General features: G+C 42.0%; 1 protein-coding gene across 3 annotated transcripts in view; it reads left to right on the top strand.

Moving 5' to 3' along the window:
• The window catches only part of MAPKAP1 (MAPK associated protein 1), a 399,325-nt gene that overhangs the window by 136,262 nt on the left and 237,832 nt on the right, over nucleotides 1-25,231 (top strand). For 2 of the 3 annotated variants that reach the window (XM_073600313.1, XM_073600314.1), the window contains exon 6: nucleotides 24,305-24,481. The exons of the other annotated variant lie outside the window; for it this stretch is intronic. In XM_073600313.1, the coding sequence (XP_073456414.1) occupies nucleotides 24,305-24,481 (177 nt within the window). The remainder of the gene's footprint in view (nucleotides 1-24,304; nucleotides 24,482-25,231) is intronic. 3 annotated transcript variants of the gene reach the window in all.

A 25,231-nucleotide genomic window follows, 5' to 3' on the forward strand; every position in this document is an offset into this window, starting at 1 on the left:
CGAACCAAAAGTTGTTGAACCTTATCCCAAAATGGGGTTATCAGTGGACAGTCCCAATATATGTGGAGGAGGGTCCCTCTGTCTTTTTGACATCGCCAGCAGCGATCTGAACTAGACGGGTATATGGCATGGAGGGTATCCGGAGTCATGTACCAGTAGAGGAGAATTTTATAGGTATTTTCTTTATATAGAGTGCAGAGGGAACTTTTTGCTGCTTGTGTCCATACCGCCTGCCATTGCTCCATGGGCAGTTCCTCCCCGAGAGCCTTTTCCCATTTAATCATATAGTTATGTTTACCTTTGATTTCTAATGGATAGGCATTTAATATTTTGTAGATATCAGAAATTAACCCTTTCTGGGCCGTGCCTGCCAGGATTAGAGTTTCAAAGGGTGATGGGGGGGAGAACTGTAGGTCAGGCGCTATGGACATGGCATAGTGGCGTATTTGCATGTAGCTGTAGAACGTTTGTCGCGGTAGGTCAAACTTAGTCTGTAGGTCAGGGTAGGATAGCAGCTTGCGGGATCTGGGGTCTACAAGGGCTCCATAATGGAAGAGATTACGTGATGTCCACGGGTATGACATCTGGTGGGTGAGGCTGTCTGGAATTTTGGGGTTACAGACGAACGATGTTAGGACTGATTTATCTGAGGCCAATGTGTGTAAGCGGGATAGTTTGTGCCATAGGCGTCGGAGTTGAGTCATAGGTCCCAATAGTCTTTCGGAGGGCACCTCTGCCCCCGCACTCCATAGCAGGCTGTTAGGGTGGGTTGGGGCTAGCCATATTTTTTCTATCTCTGTCCATCTGTTATAGGATCTTTGCGTGAACCATGATGCTATCGCTCGAAGTTGGGCTGCTTGATAATATTTGGTAAGATTGGGAAAGGCAAGACCACCGTCTGAGCGTGCTGCCATCATAACTGATTGAGGGATTCTGTGTCTCTTATAATTCCAGGTGAATTTAAGCAGATCAGATTGGAGTTTATTCAAGTGCTTGGGGGGGATAGGAATTGGTAATGTTTGGAATAGGTACAATAATTTCGGGAGGATCGTCATCTTAATAGATGCGATCCGGCCCAGCAGGGAGATATGGTGTTTTTTCCAGCTAGTTAGCAGGATTCTGATGGAGCGGAAAAGGGGGGGGAAGTTCTCCTGATACAGGGTGTTAAACTTTGGGGTGATATGTATTCCTAAGCTCATATAACTTTTAGATGTTCTCCACTGATGCTATGGGACTTATACTGTATCTGTTGCTCTCGATTTTTCAGAAGCCTCCCTTGGAGCTTATCAGGAATCTTCTCTTAGCTGAGCTTAGTCTTAAGGTGGTTTTTCTTGTTGCCATCATTTCCACTAGGTAAGTATCGGAACCAGCGGCATTATCTTGTAAGGAGCCCTTCCTGGTGTTGGATAAGTATAAGGTTGTCCTGAGACTCGAGATTTTTCTTCCCAAAATTATATCCTTTTTTTATCTCAACTAGAAAGCTATCCTACCATCTTTCTGTCCAGCTCCTAAGCATCTAAGAGAGGTCTTTCTTGTTTAGAGGTGGTTGGTGCTGTACATGTTTGTCAACTACAGCTTTCTTTAGACAGATTCTTTTAGTTCTTCTTGAAAGCTCTCGTAGCGGGCATCTCGCTTTTTGTCCACTATCTCTAGGTAGATTTTATGTGTCATTGTGCAAGTCTGATTACTACAGGGCAAGGTTCCTCCCTTTCCTGTTAAGGTGCTCTCACAAGATCTATGGGGGTTTTCTTGGGCTATTCAGCATTAAAATGGTTGCAAGCTTCAGACATGAAATATGAACAAATCATATCCATCTATAGTGTGTACTTGTCTAAATTAAAAGCACTAAGTGTCATTTCGGTCTGCTGCTCCGTTCCTCTACTAGCAGCATGAGTCACTTTGACTATTTTTCCTGACACCAAGAGAAAAATGGTGACGGGGAGGGATCCCCAGCTGATTGACAGCCTCAGCTCTGTTCCTGTGTGCTGTGTGAAGAGGGGTGTGTCCATTCCCTCCAATCAGCTCCCAGAGGTCTCCTCACTGAACTCTGCGGAGTGTAATTTCAGCTCTCCGCCCCCTTTTTTCTAAACTAGCAAACAAGCTTATAAATTCAGCATTTTTGAACCGATGTAGAGAAGAGAGGGCTTCAGCTAGACAGGTACAACTTATGTAGGAGGATTTGTTTCATCCCTGTGTATCACCTGAGGATGGTCCCTTCCCTGGATATATGTAAGGGTTTACAATTACTTTAAGCATCTATTTCACAGATACGTAAGACTGCCGCCTGGTCCTCTGTTCACATATTTGTTAAATTTTACCAGGTGGATGTTCAAACTCCTGCTGATGCTGACTACGGCTATAAAGTGTATCAAGGGGCTGTCTAGTTTTTTTTTTTTTTATTCCTTGTTTTGTTTTTTGTGGGCCTGTTGGCATTAGTTTGCTCTGTTAGTCATCCCTCGGTTTTATGTATGGCCCCTTTCACATAAGCTGATCCTTCTGGATTTGGCAGGAAGGATCGGATAGCGGTGGATGTCAGCGGACATGTCTCCGCTGACATCCTTCGCTTCATAGGGAAGACTGGAGGGTCCGATCAGGTCCGCCTGTCAGTTTTTCAGGAGGACCTGATTGGACCCTCCAGTCTTCCCTATGGAGCGGTGAATGTCAGCGGTGACATTTCCGCTGACATCCACCGCTATCCGATCCTGTCTGCCAAATCCAGACGGATGATGGCCCTATTTTCCATCCATCTGGCAGATTGGATAGGAACGGATGAAAACGGACAGGCTGTCCATTCACACACGATTTTCCCATAGAGGAGAGCGGGACTGGGTCCGTCTCCACTCTGCACAGTGAGCGAACATAGACCTGTCATCCACCTGCGCAGAGTAGGCGGAATCCATCAGGCGGAGGCGCCCGTGTGAAAGGGGCTTATTGCTTTTGGACGTCCCAGTTGTTTACAGCTGTGCCTGTGTCCTGTATTCAAGAAAAAAACGATTTTTGTTTTATCTGCAAAATCCTTTTCTTGGGAGTACAGTACTGGATATAGCACCCTTGCTTCTTCAGTTAACCCTTTATTGCTTACTAAAAAAAAAAAAAAAATAAGAATTGCTGTGAAGTAGGACAACTTTCATGGGGTTTCTAACAGTTCGGTTTGCCAGTGTTTTTATGGTTTGTATGGCTAAGTCAAAAACCCTTTTATGCTGGAGCAGTGTTGTGATGAAATGAGCTAAACAAATCCTTGTCCTTGTACAACCCAAATGTGGTTTCCAGGTAGTCTTATACAAGTTGGTTATGATGAGTATGGGGGAGTGGTCACCAATTCATGTTAATCAGCATAATTTCACAACATATGGGGTTCCAACTTTCTTGAAAGTAATTATCACTGCACTTTGTGAAACAAACCTAGAAGAGAAGAAAATCTAATAAAAACATATTATTTTGCATGCTCATAACTAAGCAGGGTACTGAAATGCAAAGTAAAAGCTGTCCCATGGTGGAACTTTTTACCGTTGACAATGACTTCTGTAGTGCTGACTGCGTGAGAAGGTAATGCCCATTAATTAGTCCACCCAGGTCACCAAAGAATTTGAGAAAATTGATACTGACAAATATATCGGTTTTAATTCCATGTTAGCAATCCATTCTGTAGAAATGTACAGCCCCCGCTAATATTAATGTGTCATTATTACTTGCCGGATCTAATAATAAATATCTCTTAAGCATGACAAGTTAGTATAGATCAGCCAGAAGGGGCAAACGCACCCAGCCGCCTCAGAAGCAAAAGGTTTTGGGAATTAATTGAGGGAATTTCAAATCAGGTTGCAAGCAAAATAACTCAGTGCCACATTCAATCAATAGCCAGAGTAAATCAGCTACTTTTAATTCCCGAAAATGATCCATATAGATCAAGCAAGCAATTAAACAATTAGCATGCACTTTGAGATTAATTAATTTCCACATCAATCATGCAGTTAAAACTTGGAATTCTAAAAGGGGGAGATGGGAGGCTGCTGTGGGTAGAGGTCCCTGCTTATGTGCTGTGCATGCCACAACCGTGAGTGATTACAGTTGTGCTTGTTATTGGTTTGGATTTGAACTACCTGGTAAACAAAAGGTGTAATTTAAAGTAAGTTCTCATTATTGCATATTTAGGCATGTAAGACTGATGGAATTTGTAAGATCCTGATAATACTGTAGGGATCTAGCATCAATTCTTTTGGTATATCAGTGTTTAAATAGCATTAATGAGGCTAATTCATGCAACCCAGAATTCCTGCCTATTGTTTCTCATTTTAGTTTATACTTTGTATAAACATTATTGGACACAGGATAAAGTTTTCTGGAACCAATGGGTTATACTGCAACCTTCAGGAGAATTAGACACTGGCAAAGCAAAACTAAAGACAGCCTAGAATATCCCCTGCCACTCCCAGTGTGGCTTAATTTTTTGCTGGTGTTCTTAGAAGAACAGACATCTCTCTGTTCTGAGAGAGGCAAATCCTTTTTCTTTTTTTTTTCAGCACAGTTTGTTTCTTCTATCAAGGTTTTTCAGTTGCTGTAGAGCCACTGGGGCTTCTGTTTGCAGCTTCCAGATTGGTCAGTTCTTGATTTGCCTTGGGGAACCATACCCAGACCCCGCTAGGATGGAGATACTGGATTGGCCTGTCTTGTCACCTTGTGGGCATTGGATCCTGCGTTTGACACTTACCTAGGCACATGGTGCAATGTGTCGAGTTAGCTGCAGAGGACTCTACAGGTCTAAGGCCGAGGTCTGGTGGAACTCAGTCTCTGAAGACCCCTAGATATGCCAGCCAGATGGGTGAAGATTGCTATATAGGGCTTGTTTTTTATCATGCTGCCTATCTGCCAAGGGTGGCAGGAAATAATCTCTTACTGTTTAAAATTGGTGCCATTCTTCTGTTTCCTTGGCTCTGGTCCAGACTCCTCATTGAGCTTGCGTAGCCTCCTTCTACAGCTGATTTACAGCACTTGGGTGTGACATTTTGGGACACATGCACAGACCCGGATTACCTCTCCTGCCTTCTCCATCATCTGCACCTGCAATCCCCTGGGACATGTCTTTTGGCCTCCCCTGCTGCCGTCAGTGGCAGTCACAGGTGGGGTTAACCCCTCCTGCTTTTCTTGGTTCATCCAGTCTTGTTTGTTGGTAGAGGAATGTTCTTCCAACTTGTCACAAGTAAAAGTTCAGCTTTTGTGTCCTCACCCCACAGGGGCCACCTCTTCCTCAGAGTCTGTCTCTGGTCTTCCTCTAGCAGTAGCTGCTTTTTCTCATTCATATGTGGGAGATGAAGATGATGTTTTGTCAAGTTCTGAAGACTCAGCACATGAGGAGGGTCAAAATTCTGACATATCTTCATAGCTTAAGGGCACCATTTAAGTCCTTATTGATGCAGTGCACGTGTGCCCTGACTTTGAGCTGCCCGCATTTACCTTGCCAAAGGACAGTAGCCTGGGCTCCCTAAAAATTCTTTATTCTGCTAAATCCTTTCCTGTAACCCTTGCTGTTACAGCTTGTTTTGTACTGGGATTGACCTCAACCTGAAAAGATCTTCCCATCTCACAAGTATTTTGCTCAGCTGTATCCTATTGAAGACAGTTTTCTAAAAATAATGGGATGTCCTCTCTCAACAAGAGAACTGTCCCTTTTGAGGATATCTCAGTGTTCAGGGACCCCATGTATAAACATTTTGAACCCCTTTCTTATGCTTTGCACCCTTGCAGGCCCTGTCGTGCAGCCTGCTGTTGCAGTCAGGTCCCTCTTCCAAACCTTGTCCGTTTGGTCCAAAACCAACTTTTAGGATCCCGGTTTTATATTTGCATATCCTTCTGTCATCCCAACATCTGGAGCTCCCATAGCTCTGCACTATTCTTTAGATGGGCTAGCGAAATACAATCTGCCTAATTTCTATAATGGGCCTTATTTTGGATATGTGGAGAACCCTTAAATGTTGATCTGTGGAACTTCAGTGGAAGAAGCATCTCAATGTCTTTTACAGGATAGACACCTCTTCGATGAATCTCTAAACACCTTTATCAAGGAAACCATGGGGGAGAAGAATATAATTTACCCCAGAAAAAGAAGGCAAACTCTCTGGCTGTCAAAGCCCTTGCTCTTGAAAGTAAAAAGAGCTATTTTTATTGCTTCAGTGTTCAAGCCTGGAACCCAGTTCTGTTGAAAGCCCTGAATCCCCAAATCCACAGACTGATGACAAGCCTTGCTTACAATGAGAGGTCCCACTTATATGTAAAAGTGGGGAGATGTCTTTTGGCTTTTGCAGCCGTCTGGTCCCAAAACAAGAGATACAATGTTTCTTCTTATCAGATTTGGCAGGCTGTCCAGAGGGGGAGAGAAGTCTCTCCACAGAAAACTAAAGGCAACTTGCATTGACTTCTATTACAGAAGTCATTTGCAAGTCGTGCTGAAGTTATAATCGGCCTTTATCAGCACAATCAGCCAACGCCGATTAAGTAAAAAACGCCATATATCGGTTGACCTCTAATTAGGATGAATAATTACCCCCAGTCTTCTCAGCATATTCTAAATCCCAGGAAATCAGCACTAAAACCATCAAATTGCTTGGAATAACTGTGTTTGGTCCTAGATATGGTGCTGCCTTAGGTCTTCCTTTTACAGGAATAACTTCAGACTCTCCACTCCCCTGCTAGGATTCTACAGTCAAGTAGCCAACCAACCGTTTTTTCCATGAGGGTTATAGGCTTGATGCCGGCCTCCTTTGGGGCAGTCCTATATGCCCAATTTCATTCAAGACTATTGCAACTCAACTTTCTGGCAGCATAGGACAGGCAGACTCTGGGTCACTGAAGCTGTCTGACCCCCAAAACCAGACTTGTCTTGGGTTGGCGAATAATGGGTCTGGGGCTTGCCCCCCCCTACTCCCTACGGTCTGGGAGGTTCTTATAATGGACATCAGGCTGGGGAGGAGTACTTGATACATTCTTATGCCGCGTACACACGGTCGGACTTTTCGTCTACAAAAGTCCGACAGCCTGTCCGACAGACTTCCGACGTACCTTCGGCGGACTTGCGGCAGACTTTCTTACGAACGGACTTGCACACACACGACCACACAAAAGTACGACAGCCTAGTACGCGGTGACGTACACCAAGTCCGACGAGACTATAAAACGGAAGTTCAATAGCCCGTACGACACCCTTTGGGCTCCTTCTGCTAATCTCGTGTTTATCTCGTGTTAGTAGAGGTTTGGTGAGAGACGATTCGCGCTTGTGAGACTCGTATTTTTCAGTTCGTTTTAACTGTTGTTCAGTCTGTGCTTGTGAGGTTTGTATCTGCTTTTCAGTGCGTTTGGTCAGTTGGCATTGAGAAATCTTTGTTTTATTGGCCGCTCGTTCCTGATTTTCAGGTCGTTCTTCACAGGCCTTGCTGTTCTTCAGTGCGTTCTGTTTAGTGCGTTCTGACCAGCCGACCGTTTTGAAGCCATGTTACGTGTACGTACTCGTCGTAGAGCTCGTGCATTGTATGTGCTTGGTGCTGTAGTTTATTCTTCAGCCCAAGACCAGTCCATGAACAGGGCGAGGAGGAGTTCATGGACCAAGAATTGGTTGCTTCAGCGTGACCAGTTCTGTCACATGCCTTTGCTCCGTGAGATCCGTGAGAATAATCCTGAGGATTTCAGGAACTTTCTCCGGATGACGGACCCCGTTTTTGACCGTTTGTTGGCTTTGCTGACCCCCTATATCAGCAGGCAGGATACCTGCATGAGGCAAGCCATCACTCCGGAGCAGAGGCTGGTCGCTACCTTGCGGTATTTGGCCACAGGGAGAAGCCTGCAGGACCTTAAGTTCTCGACAGGCATCTCCCCCCAGGCTCTGGGGATCATTATCCCAGAGACCTGTTCTGCCATCATACAGGTCCTGCAGAAGGACTATATTAAGGTAAGATATTTTTCTTTTATTAGCATCACATGTTCTTTTATGTAATCTTTGATAATGTGATGTATTTCTTGCTTCAAACACTACTTACCATCATTGCAATATAGTGTGAATGTCCCCTTTTTATCCTCACACATGCTGGAATTTTTTACTGTTATTTTTTGTCATGCATGTATATTTTCCTTCAATAACCTTCCCAGCATGAAGTGATGGGAACATATCCACCTAGTCTACTCATTTGGAATGTATTTTGTTTGAGTGTATTTAGTGTGCTGCTAATGAGCAATTATCTAGATTTCACAACCCCCCCACCCCCCCCCCACCACCTAAACTCACTCCAAATAGTGTGCTGCTAATGAGCAATTATCTAGATTTCCCAACCCCCCCACCCCCCCCCCCCCCACCACCACCTAAACTCACTCCAAATAGTGTGCTGCTAATGAGCAATTATCTAGATTTCACAACCCCCCCACCCCCCCCCCCCCACCTAAACTCACTCCAAATAGTGTGCTGCTAATGAGCAATTATCTAGATTTCACAACCCCCCCACCCCCACCCTCGTTAAAATTTGCTGGAATGTTCTGTGGTGTTGATTTGTCTAAAGCAAATATATGTTGCACTTTGCAAAATGCATGTGCACTCTACAAGTGCATTTGTTCCAGTGCTTTAGTAAATGAGCAGAAGCTCTGCTGATTTCCATCATCAAATCATATGCAAGCCTCAAAGTGTTTTCATTAATTGCCCTTGCATGTGATTGTGTACTCCTTGCAACATGAATGCCTTTTTACATTACCTCATTTACTGTAAGCTGGTTAGCAACTGCACCTGCAGAGTGCGACAACTGCAGTCTTGTAGCCTTTTTAGTCCCTAAATTCCTGCGTGTCCTAAAAGTAATTTTTTTTAGGGATTTCACAACCCCCTAAAATGTAATCAATGTTCCATCAGAGGGGGTGAGCAATCTGATAAGTGTGCCTTTCCATATTAGTTATTCCAGAACAATTAAATTATTGAATGTTATACTGATGCTGGGGAATAATGTTTTTAATTGTCTAATTTTCTTGCAATGTTAGCTTCCAAATTAATTGATTTTGGTTTTCTTGTTTGATTTCCCAGTTTCCTTCAACGCCACAGGAATGGCAGACTGTGGCATCCCATTTTGCCAGCCGTTGGGACTTTCCCAATTGTGGAGGGGCTATAGATGGGAAACATGTCCACATTGTGCCACCACCCCATTCGGGGTCATATTATTTTAATTATAAGGGGTTCCACAGTATTGTTTTAATGGCGGTGGTGTCGGCACACTATGATTTTTTATATGTGGACGTGGGGAAGAATGGCCGGATGTCGGATGGAGGAGTATTTGCCCAGACGGAGTTCTGCCAGCGTCTCCAGAGTGGTGGCCTGGGATTGCCACCTGATGAGGATAACGTGGAAGGACTCCCCTTTGTCTTCATTGCCGATGAAGCCTTCGCTCTCAGCAAGCACCTCATGAGGCCATTCCCCCAAAGAACCCTCACCCCGGAGAGGAGGGTTTTTAATTACCGGCTGGCCAGAGCTAGAAGAGTGGTTGAGAATGCGTTTGGAATTCTGGCCAGCCGGTTCCGCCTGTTTCAAACAGCCATTAATTTGGCGGAATACAAACTTAATTTTATCATTTTATCGTGCTGCATTCTGCACAACTTTTTAAATAAGCATTCTCCAAATTATATAGGCACAGTTGGGCCTGAGGCCGGACAAATAGAAGCCAACCTTACAGGCCTGGATACTGTCCGTACTGGCTTGGCCCCCCAAAGTGCCCGTCAAGTTAGACAGCAATATGTTAATTATTTTATGGGTAGGGGGGCCATTGCAATGGGCCAGGATATATAATTTTTGACAATAAAAAAATTATTGATGAAATCTTGCATTATATTTATTGCTTGCCTTTCTTTTGGGCTGTCTCCTAGGTTATGGTCGAGCAGTTGTAGTGCCAACTGTATTGTAATTTTAAATGTCTAAATAAGCTCCATTGCCACTGTAAACAACTTTTTTAGAATTAAAACTAAAATGATACTGAGCCTTGAAATAACAAACCACACATTTATTTAATTCCTATAAGGAGATGTTTTTATTAATGGTTGTTATGCATTCAGTTCTGCATTTAGTATAAAATGTTCATAGACAAAAATAGAATGATATCTTAATAATGTAGCAAAATATAATTATATCTAAATATTTATACCTAATCCACAAAAAAATATTTTTGGCTTTTTGATTTTCACAAACAGGCTTATTTTTTTGTTTTGGGAAAATCAAGTTTTGTTTTGTTTTTTGTTTTTTTTCAAGCAATTTTTTTGTTTATGTTTTTTTTTTTTATCAAGTTATTTTTGTTTTTATTATTTTTTTTTAATAAAGTTTGTATATTAATTTTTTTTGGTTTTTTAAAATCAAGTTTTTTAATTTTTTTGGTTTTTTAAAATCAAGTTTTTTAATTTTTTTGGTTTTTTAAAATCAAGTTTTTTAATTTTTTTGGATTTTTAAAATCAAGTTTTTTAATTTTTTTGGTTTTTTAAAATCAAGTTTTTTAATTTTTTTGGTTTTTTAAAATCAAGTTTTTTAATTTTTTTGGTTTTTTAAAATCAAGTTTTTTAATTTTTTTGGTTTTTTAAAATCAAGTTTTTTAATTTTTTTGGTTTTTTAAAATCAATTTTTTTAATTTTTTTGGTTTTTTAAAATCAAGTTTTTTAATTTTTTTGGTTTTTTAAAATCAAGTTTTTTAATTTTTTTGGTTTTTTAAAATCAAGTTTTTTAATTTTTTTGGTTTTTTAAAATCAAGTTTTTTAATTTTTTTGGTTTTTTAAAATCAAGTTTTTTAATTTTTTTGGTTTTTTAAAATCAAGTTTTTTAATTTTTTTGGTTTTTTAAAATCAAGTTTTTTAATTTTTTTGGTTTTTTAAAATCAAGTTTTTTAATTTTTTTGGTTTTTTAAAATCAAATTTTTTAATTTTTTTTGTTTTTTAAAATCAAGTTTTTTATTTTTTTTTTTTTGTGTTTTTTGGAAAATCAAGTTTTATTTTTTTGTGGATTTTTGAGGTATTTACGAGAAACAGCCCTCCTTTTTTACATTAGGTTAAACAGCCATTTATGTTCTGCCAAAACAAAAAAAGAGAAGGCCCAGAATGGGGTCAGCAAAACAGGAAATGAAGGACATGATTGATGTTTTGGGGTTTAAAAAAGGGCATTTAGATTCGACCCAAAACATCAATCATGTCCTTCATTTCCTGCTGCATACGATCCAGCCGATTCCGCATTTGATCGATCTCCCCATTCCAGGCCATTATTTGAGCAATTAGCCGTTGGGCACTGTCTGTGGTGAAATAGTCACTTGGACCTAAAGTGGAATGAAAAAAAAAATATGTTTAGAAATATGCACACATAAGTTTACCTTACCATAAAGCTGGTGTCTCAAACACTGACCTGGTGGGGTGCCCATGTCGCATACTTCATGAACATCCTCGGGGGTGGCGCTGTTGCTTGACTCAAGCACAACCAGATCACCTAAAATAGAGTAGAAAAATTACATAAAATAAAAGTCAGCCATGCATAGATTACCGTAAGCTGGTGTGTCAGACACTCACCTGGTGGGGTGCCCATGTCGCCCACCTCTCCTTCCTCCACATCCTCAATGGGACTTGGGCTTATTTCCCAATCATGTTTTGCTTGGGGTGGACTGTCTTCTGGTTGTTGGCTGAGTGATTTTTCCCCTATGTGAAACAAAAAATTATTAATCTAATTAGCACACAGATATTTTAGTACATAGTAATTTTCCAACATTTGTAATGAAGTGGTTTGTGTAGAGTTCCTATTTTACCTCAATATTTAAAATTAGAAAGACATATCGGATAGATAGATATCAATATCTCAAAATATAGTTAATAATCTTTTGATCTCTCTCTATATCTGGAACAAAATCTCTAAATATCTAACTAAATGTAAAGCCAAAAAATTAAGATAACTTCAAATCTTCAAAAAGAATGTTTTACATTTCTATATCTATCTATCTACCTATCTCTATATTTCTCTCTCTCTCTATATATTTCTCTCTCTCTCTCTCTCTATATCTCTATATCTATATCTATCTCTCAATATATATATATATATATATATATATATATATATATATCTCTCTCTCTATAGTTATATATATATATAGTTATATATATAGTTATATATATATGTGTATATATATGTATATATATATATGTATATATATATATGTATGTGTATATATATGTATATATATGTATGTGTATATATATGTATATATATATATATATATATGTATATATATATATATATATGTATATATATATATATATATGTATGTATATATATGTGTATATGTATATATAGATATATATCTATAGATATGTAACGAGGTTTCTTAAAAGATCGTTTAAAACGATGAACAAAAAATCGGATAGGAAGGAAAAGCACATGGAGCAGTATACAAGGTAATAAACACAAGAGAAAAACACGACAAGTACTTACTTTTTTTAAGAACTTTCCGGATACGTCGGTATTGATCCGGCTCCCTGAGTTTCAGGTCAGACCATCTTTTTCGCAGTTGATCTTTGGAGCGCTGGACCCCAAAAGATGCCTGCAAAGTCTCCACGACCTTCGCCATTATTTTGGCCTTGCGCAAATTTGGCCGTGTGTACGGCCCATAATTGCCATCATAGTCGTCTTTGTGAAGAATGGCCACCATCTCCACCATCTCTTTAAAACTCATATTAGAGGCCTTAAATCTAGGCCTCATAGATTTCGCTGACGTTCCAGCCTCCGGGCTGTCTCCACTACCTGAGGTCGTCAACATTTCAGGTGTCTCCGCCATTCTTTAACTCCACTACGCGCCGTAACAAAAAATGGGCGGAGAACATGAGTTAAAATCGAACGTCAGGGGCGGGCGACGCAGGCGGAGTTTCACACATGCGTAGTGTATAAAGAGGGGCCTTGCGCACGTGTCGTACGTACGTTCTGTGCGTCGAATTAGGGGGCGGAGAACATGAGTTAATTTCGAACGTCAGGGGCGGGCGACGCAGGCGGAGTTTCACACATGCGTAGTGTATAAAGAGGGCCCTTGCGCACGTGTCGTACGTACGTTCTGTGCGTCGAATTAGGGGGCGGAGAACATGAGTTAATTTCGAACGTCAGGGGCGGGCGACGCAGGCGGAGTTTCACACATGCGTAGTGTATGAAGAGGGCCCTTGCGCACGTGTCGTACGAACGTTCTGTGCATAGGTGATAGTGGACCAGGACGTTACAAAACGAAGGTAATTTTAAATATATTTTTTTTGGGTTTTATGGTCATGACTTTGTAGCAAGCGGCCTATATGGCTTGATAGATTGATGAGGCCTACATAGGGAGAAGATGATGAGGGGTTAGCCGAAACCTATAATAAAAGTGTTTTTTGTCTTGTGACTTCATCTTTTCCAGATATAATGAATCCCCTATTTAAGGATCCAGAGTTCCTTACATCTTTTATTTCCAAATATCGAGAGATGAGGAATTTGTGGGAGGTGAAACACCCTCAGTATTATGCTAAGCATGTGAGGAAGTCAACGCTGGAGAGACTTCTGGCCTTTGTCCAGGCGACCATCCCGGAAGCAACAATGGAGACATTGCTCAAGAAAATTGGGGGCTTGAGGAACATGTATAAGAGGGAGCATAAGAAGATCCAGGAATCAAGGAGATCAGGAGCATCAGCAGATGATGTTTATGTACCCAGGCTGTGGTACTATAATCAACTACGTTTTCTGGATGACCAGAATGAAGCCAGGCCATCACTTTCAACCCTTCCCTCCACCCTTCCCTCCACCCCAGCAGAGGCTGATGAGGAGCAAGCTGGGTCTTCCATCCTGGATGAACCAGATATGACCATCTGGAGTCAGGTAAATTATTTTAACAAATATTTACTGTACTAATATTAATGATGTTAACTGGATGTTATAATTGTCTAAAATAATTTGGCACTCAAAATTGGGTATACATATCAATTGACAGTAGTGGCTAAATATGTTTGGCACCTGCTTGAAATAATTAGGGTGTCTGATTAGACTCTTTTATTAAAGAGAAGTATTCACATTGAATTTGCTATTCATGAGAAGCAAACTGTGTGTCATTGATGAACCCAAAAAAATATACTCAAACTATTGTCCTTTTTTTATACACAGGATGAGTCCATCCAGGAGGAATGTGGGGAAAGTGGCAGGCAGGAGGAGACCAGGCCCATGGACAGCCTGGAGGAGGCCGGATTCACCATCATCCTGGAGGAGGCTGGGCCCAGTGTCAGGCAGGAGGTGGCTGCTCCCAGTGAGGTGGCTGCTCCCAGTGAGGTGGCTGGGCCAAGTGAGGTGGCTGGGCCAAGTGAGGTGGCTGGGCCCAGTAGGAGCCTGACCGAATCCCAAGTGCCTCCCCTCCACCTTCCCAAAAAAAGGGCCAGGAAGGGGATGGTCACACAGGACGCATCCCTGCGCCTCATGCAAGAGGCCACCCGTTTTTTAAGGAGCCCCCCCGAAGCGGAAGAATCCTATGGCTGCTACTTAGCCAGCAGGCTTCTTCAGATGAATAGGGAGCAGCGCCTCATTTGTGAGCGCCTATTTGGGGAAACAATCCATAAGGGGCTGCAGGGCACGCTAACACAAAACACCCAACTACATGAGGCAGCCCCCCCTCCTCCTCCTCCTCCTCCTCCTCCTCCTCCTCCTCCTGCCACAACTGAAACACCAGAGCCACAGCCTCAAAAGAAGGCTACAGGGAAGGCTGCAGGGCAGCGTGGAGGAAAGGCTGCAGGGAAGAGAAGAAAATGATGACCTGGGTTCAGTCTGGTCTGACAGAAGACGCAGGCTGTTGTAGTACCACAGTCTGGGGACATCTAGATCATCTGCTGGTGCTGTTGATCTCTGGGATTCTTGGACCAGATTGTGCTCCCTCTTATATGGACTCCGCAAGATCCCAATTTTCTGGTACACCGACTTTTTCCAGCGTTGACTTCCTCTTTATTTTATTTTGACCATGAATAAATGGATCATTTTTTGAGTTTAGCAAAATACTTTTTATGTTTTTTCTTTGAAATCATTGATTTTACACACAATGTTAAATTAACAAGGGACAACAATCTCATTGAGTTTGAAAAAAAACACACCAAAAATACATTACTAATGTTAATAATGTTCAAGTGGTAAGTCTTGAAAATCCAAAAATTTACGTAACCAAAAACGGTGCTTTGGGTTAACTTTATCTAAAAACTAAAAAATAATCACTATAAAAAAAAAAAAACAGAATAATGGGTTCTTTGTGGTAACTTTACAAACCTAAAAAAAAAAAAGGGGAAAAAGTATTATTAGTATGGAAACATTGTTTTTAAAATGCATACTATATCATTCATGAGATCAAAGAGAAAAAGAATCCAGAAATCAGTTTGGGAGAACTCTGATTATGAACAGCAAAACACCTTCGTTCTTTATAGAGCCTTCGTAAAGAAGAAATAAAATGCGCTGCATTCAACGATCACAGATTTTGCAGCGTGATGAATGTGCTACCTACAATACGAACACTAGTTTTACTAGACCGAGTGCTTCCGTTTAGTTTTTGCTTATGAGCATGCGTCGTTTTTTTGTCCGTCGGACTAGCATACAGACGAGCGGACTTCGGGGTCCGTCGTACTTACGACGTAAAGATTTGAAGCATGCTTCAAATCTAAAGTCCGTCGGATTTGAGGCTAAAAAAGTCCGTTGAAAGTCCGGAGAAGCCCACACACGATCGGATTACCAGCCAGCTTTAGTCCGTCAGCGTCCGTTGGACTTTTGTAGACGAAAAGTCCGACCGTGTGTACGCGGCATTAGTGCAAGGGACTTGGTCACTGGAGGAATTTCATCTCCCAATTAGTGTTTTTGAGCTCAGAGTGATTTGGCTGGCTCTTCAACATTGCTTGGATCTCCCTTTTCCAAATAGGATACAGTTGAAAAATGCCATGGTGATGGCTTACATCAACCATCAGCGAGGTTTTTTGCTTGAAGAGGAAAGTCTTGTTTCAGCCCTGTTCGCCATGCACATTCCGGGCATGGAAAATTGCAGACAGACTTTCTCAGTCATCAGTGTCTGGACTCTGGAGAGTATCTCTTCACCATGAGATTTTTCAAGACTTCTGTTGCAGGTGGGTAACACTAGACATGGATCTTCTGGCTTCTAGGTTCAACAACAAACTGGAAAGGCCTGTCTCCGGGTCAAGAGATCCTCTTGAATCACTTCAATCTGATTTATGCCTGTGATTCTTTTCACACCAAACCGGCCCAAGGCAGCTGTGGTACTTTAACCTCTCCAGCCTCCTGGCAGACTCTTCATATGCCCTACTGGATTAACCACCCTGCTTCCTGGTAGCTGGCTTCAATGACTTGGCTGTTAAAGTCCAATTCCTCATGGATAGAGGGCCTACCTGATTCAGTTATCCCTACACAGAGAATGCCTGTGAGGCATGCTGTAGCTCTGGCTAATCAAACAAACAAAACTGAATGAATCAGTTTCATTCAGTAAAATGCTTGCTTATAGCAATGAAATGCATTGCTATATGCAAACATAATGTGTAAAAAAAAAAAATATTCTGATCACCACTTCCCCAGAGTAGTACAATGTTTCTATGGTAGTTTGGGAACAGTGTTGCATGACCACGCAGTTGTCATTCAAAGTATGACAGCATTGAAAATTGGCATGGGCAGGAAGGGGGTAAAAGTGCACTGTATTGAAGTGGTTAAAGTTTACTACTGCTTCAATTCTTTACTGTGAAGGCCAGAAGTTCAGGGAAACAGCACCTAGACATCAGGAGCCAGCAGCAGTGAAAGTTTTGAACTGGTGGAGTAAGAATTTAACAATTAGTTTAGTGGGAAATGCTAGTTTTCTTGTGCTCAATGTATTCAACTAAAAAAACTGATGGTTTATTACTACTTTAACCTCATTCATGCCTAAGCCTTTTGCTGACACTTGTTGCTTACAAGTTAAAATCAGTATCTTTTGCTAGAATATTTTTAGCAGAGACCCCAGAGAATAAAATGGTGATTGTTGCAATATTTTATGTCATACCGTATTTGCGCAGCGGTTTTTCAAATGCAATTTTTTTTGGAAGAAATACACTTTCATGAATTAAAAAAAAAACAAAAATGTTTTAATATAATGTGAAAGATGATGTTACGCCGAGTAAATGGATACCCAACATGTCATGCTTTAAAATTGCACACACTCGTGAAATGGCGACAAACTACAGTACTTAAAAATCTCCATATGCGATGTTTTAATAATTTCTACAGGTTACATGTTTGGAGTTACAGAGGAGGTCTAGCGCTAGAATTATTACTCTTACTCTAACGATCGCAGTGATGCCTCACGTGTAGTTTGAACACTGTTTACATTTTTGTGTGCGACTTACGTATGCGTTCGCTTCTGCGCGCGAGCACGAAGGGATGGGCGCTTTAAATTTTTTTTTTTATTATTATTTATTTTATTTACACTGTCCCTTTTTTTTTTTTTGATCAGTTTTATTGCTGTCGCAAGGAATGTAAACATCCCTTGTGACAGTAATAGGCCGTGACAGGTAATCTTTGTGGAGGGATCTGGGGTCTATAAGACCCCAAATCCCTCCTTTGCACTTAAAAGCATTCAAAACGCCAAGTTTGGCTGTTTTAAAAACTATCATTTTTTTAAAAGCTGGCGCCTTTAAGTGTTTAGTAAACCGGAAGTGATGTCATGACATTGCTTCTCGGTTACTGGAGGCGCGACCAAAGCCGATTCTGGCTCCGTTCAGGTCTCCGGCCAGCCGGCGGAAGTGCCGTGCGGTGGGATGGGAGAGCCTGGGTGAGCCAAGGAAGGTGGCAGGAGGGGAACGTCCCCTCCCGCTGCTTGTAATTAGAGTTGCACCGAAATTTCAGCCAAAAATTGTGTTTTTCGGCATTCGGCCGATAAGAGAAAAGTGTGCCAATTAATGGCACCAAAAACACACGATTTTACCGCAAATTCGCGTCGACTATGCCGTGATTTTACCGCAAATTTGCGGCGATTTTTACCACCATTTTACTGTGCTTATAGTGTGTTTTTCATAGGTCATGTGACTCAAAAACCGCTTCAAAAACGTAACACGGTGCGTTAATGATGTGTTCTTGCTGCGTTTTCAATGCATTTGAACAGGGAGGTGCGTTTTGCAGTATTTACGCATTATGACATCACGCCCAGGCCTCCTAGAGTCATAGAGATGACCAAGGAACACCTGTTCCTCAGATATCTCTATGGTCAACTTCCGGTGCCAGTGGATTCCTTCTCCGGCTCACCGATCGCACGGGTGAGCTGGTAAAAGCATGGGAAGGGCAGCAGGAGGTGGGGGCGTCCCCTCCCGCCACTTGCAAGAACAATCAAGCGGCTTAACTGCCGCTATGATTGTTCTTATGGTGCAGAAAATGGCCGGCTGAAAAAACGATACCAGGTTGATGCCTGTGGGTGCAGGCATCAACTCGGGAGGACGTCCATGTGCCCCCTCCCTGTGGGAAGTGGTTCATTTTTCAAGGCATAGATTCGACAAGGTTTTAGAAACATTCTTCAGAGAGTTTGGTTCATATTGACATGGCAGAATGGATCCATGCTTTCATGTTGTTTATGCTGTTTATAAATTCATATTCATTTAAATTGATGATATTAATTAAAAAGTCGAATATAATACAATTCTAAAAACTGTCATTTTCAGTTTCGGTTTTTGGCCAAGTGCATCCTACAGTTTTATTTCGGCACCAAAGTCTCCATTCGGTGCACCTCTACTTGTAATAACAGCCGAGCGACTGATTAGCCGCATTGGTTATTGTTACAAGAAAGCTGGCCGCCCGCTATAAAAAAAAAAAACGGTAGTAGGGTGATGCGTGCGGCTGCAGACATCACCCTGGTACAACCTCTTGAAGCCGAAGGCCGCCTGTTACGTTAGTGTCAAGGGGTAAGACTGAATAGTAATTCAATTAATACATTATCTGTGATTTGAGAGCTAAAAACCTTTGGCAATACTTCTGCTCTTTCAAGTACGTTTTTCTTCAGTCACCTTTGCTTCTTGGCATTGCACTTCAAATAGTTTTTATTACAGTAGAAGTTCTACTAGCATCCCGGTAAGCGGCTGTGTTTGTAAGCCTTGCCAGCCGGTGTTTTTCTGAGGCTAGCTCTCTGCAGAGATTACGGAGCACATTGTTTCTGTAGCATGTATGATTGAGATGCTGAGCACAGCATATATCATTTTAATGAAACCTTTTGAACCTCTCTCTTTTATTTGGATGAAGCATTTCCATGGAATGTTTAGCAGCGGATGTTTCCCCCGACACTCTGCATCTCTGAGTTATGGCTCTGTCTCTTCAGCGAGCAGCTGATTTTATCCACATTATGATCATGTCCCCATTGTCTCTCACAAGCACGCAAAGAGAGTTTGAACTGCTGCTTTTATGGCCACTTGTGGCTGGCGCCTCGGGCACTCTCTGGCCCCTCCTTATGTTTGACTGGGCATATAGTAGCAAGTCCTGCATTTCCAGCAGGGAGCTGATCTTGGAAAAATGCTAGGTTTTAAATAGCAGTGTACTGCTCTACCCTTCAAATACGTTTTATTGTGATTTTTTTTTTTTTTTTTTTTTTTTTTTTTAAATGAAAACTGAAGGAAGCAATTTGAAAGTGTAGCACATAGAAGCTAGTCGTATTTTCAGGAACGGTCCGGGTTTATTATTACAGGTACTTGTGTAGCACTGTAAATTTTTGCAGCATTTTACATATACACTCGCCGGCCACTTTATCAGATACACCTTGCTAGTACTGGGTTGGACCCCCTTTTGCCTTAAGAACTGCCTTAACCACTTCCTATCCGGGCCAATTCTGGAACTTCGCTCCTACATGTAAAATTCATCAGACCCTAGGGAAGAAAATGGCGGTCATTGCAACTTTTTATGTCACATGGTATTTGCTCAGCATTTTTTTAAAAACGCGTTTGGAATGGCGCCAAACTTCGGTACTTAAAAAATCTCCATAGGCAACGCTTTAGGCCCCTTTCACACGTGTGGAGAGTATGTCTGTATTTCATCCATCTATTTTTGGATGAAATACGGACATACATGCATCCCTATGAGATAGCGGGTGTCAGCGGATGAACATCCGCTAACACCCGATATCCAGCCCCGCTATGGTCTGATTCTGCAGACGGAGGAAAATCCTATTTTTCTATCCGTCTGAAGAGCAGATCGGATGAACACGGACAGACGGTCCGTGTTCATCCGATCCCCCCATAGGGGAGAGCGGAGATCTGACAGGGCGGTCCCTGCACAGTGCGCAGGGACCGCCCTGTCATCTGCTGTCTCAGCGGGGATCAACGGAGCGATCCCCACTGAGCAAGCGGATGTTCACGGGGCGGTTCATCACAGATCTGTCCTATGTGAAAGGACCCTTAAACATTTTTACAGGTTACCTGTTTAGAGTTACAGAGGAGAAAAGTTTACCTCTTTTTTTTGTTTTATTTTATTTTATTTTCATTTTTTTTTTTTTTTTTGCACTTTTCCTTTCAATTTTTTTTAAAATCACTTTTATTCCTATTACAAGGATTGTAAACATCTCTTGTAATAGGAATAGTGCATGACAGATCCTCTTTATGGTGAGATCTGGGGTCAATAAGACCCCAGATATCTCCTCCAGGCTTGAAAGCCTGAGATAAAAAAAAATACAGGGCAATCTCATTTTTCCAGCCAAGTACAGGGCAGTCTTTACACGTTATGACGTCATGCCCGGGCCTTCGAGAGTCATAGAGATGACCAGGGACCATCTGTTCCTCTGATATCTCTATGGTCAACTTCCGGCGCCAGTGGATTCCTTCTCCGCCGATCGCACGGGTGAGATGGTAGTAGCATGGGAGGGCAACAGGAGGTGGGGGCCGTCCCCTCCCGCCACCTGTAATAATTAATCGGCTTAACTGCCGCTATGATTGTTCTTATGGTGCAGAAAATCACCGGCTGAAAAAAACGATACCGTGTTAATGCCTGTGGGTGCAGGCATAAGTTCAGGAGGACGATGTCCATGTACCCCTTACTGGCGGAAAGTGGTTAATTCTTCATGGTATAGATTCAACAAGGTGTTAGAAACTTTGTTCAGAGAATTTGGTCCATATTGACATGGCAGAATGGATCCATGTTTTCATGTTGTTTATGCCAAATTCTGACCCTACCATCTGAATGTCGCAGCTCAAATTTAGACATGTCAACGTTTTTCCAATCTTCTATTGTCCGCTTTTGGTGAGCCTGTGCAAATTGTAGCCTGTGTGCTCCTGGTGTGGTCTTCTGCTGCTGTAGCCCATCTTCAAGGTTTGATGTGTTGTGCATTCAGAGATGGTATTCTGCATGCCTTGGTTGTAACGATTGGTTATTTGAGTTACTGTTGGCTTTCTATCATCTCAAACCAATCTGCCCATTCTCCTCTGACCTCGGACATCAACAAGGCATTTTCGTCCACATGACTTCCTCTCACTGGATATTTTCTCTTTTTCAGGCCATTCTCTGTAAACCCTAGAGATGGTTGTGTGTGAAAATCCCAGTAGATCAGCAGTTTTTGAAATCTTCAGACCAGCCTAAATGCATTGAGTTTATGCCATGTGATTGGCTGATTAGCAATTTTTGTGTTACCAAGCAATTGAACACAAATTGCTAATAAAGTGGCCGGTGAGTGTATATTGTACATTCACATCATTCCTTGCTTTCAAGGAGCTTACACCTAACTCACATTCATACATATATTAGGGCCAATTTAGAGAGGAGCCAATTAACCTACCAGCATGTCTTTGGATAGCTGGAGGAAACCCACACAGGTACAGGGAGAACATGCAAACTCCATGCTGGCACCATTACATGGGAGGTCAGTCAACCACAACTCAAGGAACACCTAGCAACCTCTGGAGGAACTCTGATTGGGAATGGCTGCTCTAACTGATAAAAGGGATATAAGGAGCTCAGCTAGAAGGACTGTCATGGTTATGCAATAGAGTTTTGTCTGTCAGCTTATTTGTCTCCATGTGTTCATCTCTAAAGACCAGCTGACTCTCACCTGACTGTTATTAACTCTCCTTTAGCATGGCTCCACCCCAGCTCCTATCAGAGAACTCTATATTACCTCTGCACTTCAGGCCAGCCCTGCTGATCAACCTTTGTGTTGGCTTCTTGTTCCTGCCTGCCGTGTGCTCTACGTTTGTTTCTGTTACCGACCTTGTCGTGTTCTATACTATTCCTGTCTGCTCGTGACCCTCACCTTTGGCGTGACCCTGAGACTTGGCTTATTCCCTTACTATCCCTATCCTCCTGTTGCCTATTGTGGGTGTGAGCTGGGGGACCCTGGGGGTCACGACCTGGAGCCAGTTGCAGCCCAGTCCATCCTCACCACTAGAGGCTCTGGTGAACACCTGCTGGCTCTTAGACTCCGCGCCCCAGGGAATCTTGCGCTCTAACCCCGGTGGGATCCGTGTTGGTGTTCCAGCGGCCCTGCCTTCCTTACCACCCTGATTCCCATCCGCAGCAGTCAGCCGTAGGGTCCACTACCTTGCGGTGCACTCCTAATCCCAACGGTGTGCATCTGTCACCTAGCCTCAAGGTGACCTGACAAGGACTAGCTAAACTTGAAGGGGGAATGTGATCACCATATATAAATACATAGGTGGTCCATATATTAAACTTGGTGAAGAATTATTCACCTTCAGGTCATTACAAATAATAAGGAGGCACTCTTTACATCTATAGGAAAATGGATTTAAAGGGTTTTGAACCCTCAAGGTTTTTCTATGCCTTAAGGTGAAAAACTTTGTGTAGTGCAGCAAGCCCCCCTTTTACTTACCTGAACCCGATCTTTCCAGTGACGACAAAGAGCCCAGCAGCTCCAGCCACTGTCTCGGGTCCTCATTGGATAGATTGATAGCAGCAGTAGCCATTGGCTCCCACTGCTGTCAATCAAGACCAGTGACATGGGAGCCGGGGGGTGGGGCCGAGTCCTGTCTGTGTCAATGGACGCAGCAGCAGGACTCGGGAGCGCGCCCGCATGAGTGTCCCCTTGGAATGCAGGTCTCCGAGGGGGCACTCGATGCGGGGAGGAGCCAGGAGCGCCGCTAGGGGACCCCAGAAGAGGAGGATCGGTGCAACTTTGTGCAAAACCCTAGCACAGAGGGGGTAAGTATGACATGTATGTTGCGTTTTTAAAAAAAAAAAAAAAACCTTTACAATCACTTTGACCACGGAAAGGTTTCTTCACAGTAGGAGCTGTGAAAATAGGGAATAGACTCCCTCAAGAACTAGTTGTGACCAGATCAGTAGATATGTTTTTTTTTAAAAAGTGCCAGATGTGTTCCTAACTGCACAAAATGTAACTAGGTATTAACGATTATAGGTAATATCACCAGAGATTTTTGATCGAGGTAATATAGTAGTAAAAACGTGTCTCAACCACAGGTCTTTCCCATCCCTCAATTGCTAGTGTGAATGGGCACTTATGCAACTGAGAATAGAGGGCATGTGATCATTAACCACTTGCAGATCGCAATACATATATATACATTGCGGTTTGCAAGTGGTTTACCAGGGTTATGGCTGTTGGCTATCAGCCACAACCCCAGATTTTTTTTCTGCTGGCGACTGGCTTTCTCATGAAAAGAAAGCTGGATAGCTTTCAGAAGTCACTTCCAGTGTAGAGCAGAAATATATATTTTTTTATATTCATTAAAGTGTGTTTTTTTCCCCAAAAATTATGTTTGGAAAAACCACTGCACAAATACCCTGTGAAATAAAAAAAAAATTGCAATGATCGCCATTTTATTCCCTGGGCCTAGGACAGTGATGGTGAACCTTGGCACCCCAGATGTTTTGGAACTACATTTCCCATGATGCTCAACTATACTGCAGAGTGAATGAGCATCATGGGAAATGTAGTTCCAAAACATCTGGGGTGCCAAGGTTCACCATCACTGGCCTAGGGTCTCTGGTAAAAAAAAAAATGTTTGGGGTTATAATAGAAGTAATTGTCTGGCAAAAAAATACTGATTTAAACTTGTAAACAAAAAGTGCCAGAAAAGGCCTGGTCTTCAAGTTTCAAATGGTTTAAAAAAAAAAAGGATTTACGTTTACTTCTATATACAAACACATTTTAACTTCCACTTCTATTTTAAACTAAACGGGTTGTTTTACACAGTGCGGGTTTTCATATACTTTAGGGTCATTAGTACAAGTACTAATATATTTTTCAAGTTTTTATAAAAAAAAAAAAAAAAAAACTTTGCTGACCATGTTTGCTTTGATGTGTTCTTTTTGCAGTGATAATGTGGATGCCTACTGCCTGCATATTGCGGAGGATGATGGAGAAGTTGACACAGATTTCCCCCCTTTGGATTCTAATGAGCCTATTCATAAGTTTGGTTTTAGCACCCTGGCTCTGGTGGAAAAGTATTCCTCTCCCAACCTGGCTGCCAAGCAGTCTCTCTTTGTACGGATGTAAGTATTCATCTTGTAGAATTCCTGAAAAGTAGGAAAGCAAATTATATTCTGATAAATAATGTAAGCTGAATTATGAATACGGGTTTGAAGACGTGTAGCTGTTCACAGTAAGCAATGAGATTCCTGGAGAATTCTAGTTGGAAGCCTGATTGGTTGCTGGATGCTACAGTTCTCCATTCGTTAGGTTTCTGTGCCTAAGATTTCACAAATTGGCCTGTCATCCCATTTCAGAAGTAATAAGTTCTCTAGAAAAAAAATAATCATGCTAAATGGAAACCTTCCCTCGTTTACCTGGCAGTTTTCCTTAACCCCTTTCCGCTAGGCGTGCACCGAATGGAAATTTTGGTACCGAAAATGAAGGATGCACTAGGCCGAAAACCGAAACAGATACCGAAAATAAACAGTTTTTTAAAAATATTTATATATACAATTGTATTATATTTGACTTTTTAATTAATATCATCAATTTAAATTCAATATGAATTTATTGTTGGCCATTATTGACACCTTTGGTGCAAGAAAAGCTCAAGAAAATACAGTCCGCTATCTCTAACCATCTCTTGTATCATGTCCCCAGTCTCTAATCATCTGATACAGGAGACGGTCAGCGACTGCAGATATACTACAGGAGACGGTCAGCGACTGCAGATATACTACAGGAGACGGTCAGAGACTGCAGATATACTACAGGAGACGGTCAGAGACTGCAGATATACAACAGGAGACGGTCAGAGACTGCAGATATAC

This window comes from Aquarana catesbeiana, linkage group LG09 (assembly GCF_042186555.1).
Source record: "Aquarana catesbeiana isolate 2022-GZ linkage group LG09, ASM4218655v1, whole genome shotgun sequence".
In the NCBI taxonomy this organism is placed as follows: domain Eukaryota; kingdom Metazoa; phylum Chordata; class Amphibia; order Anura; family Ranidae; genus Aquarana; species Aquarana catesbeiana.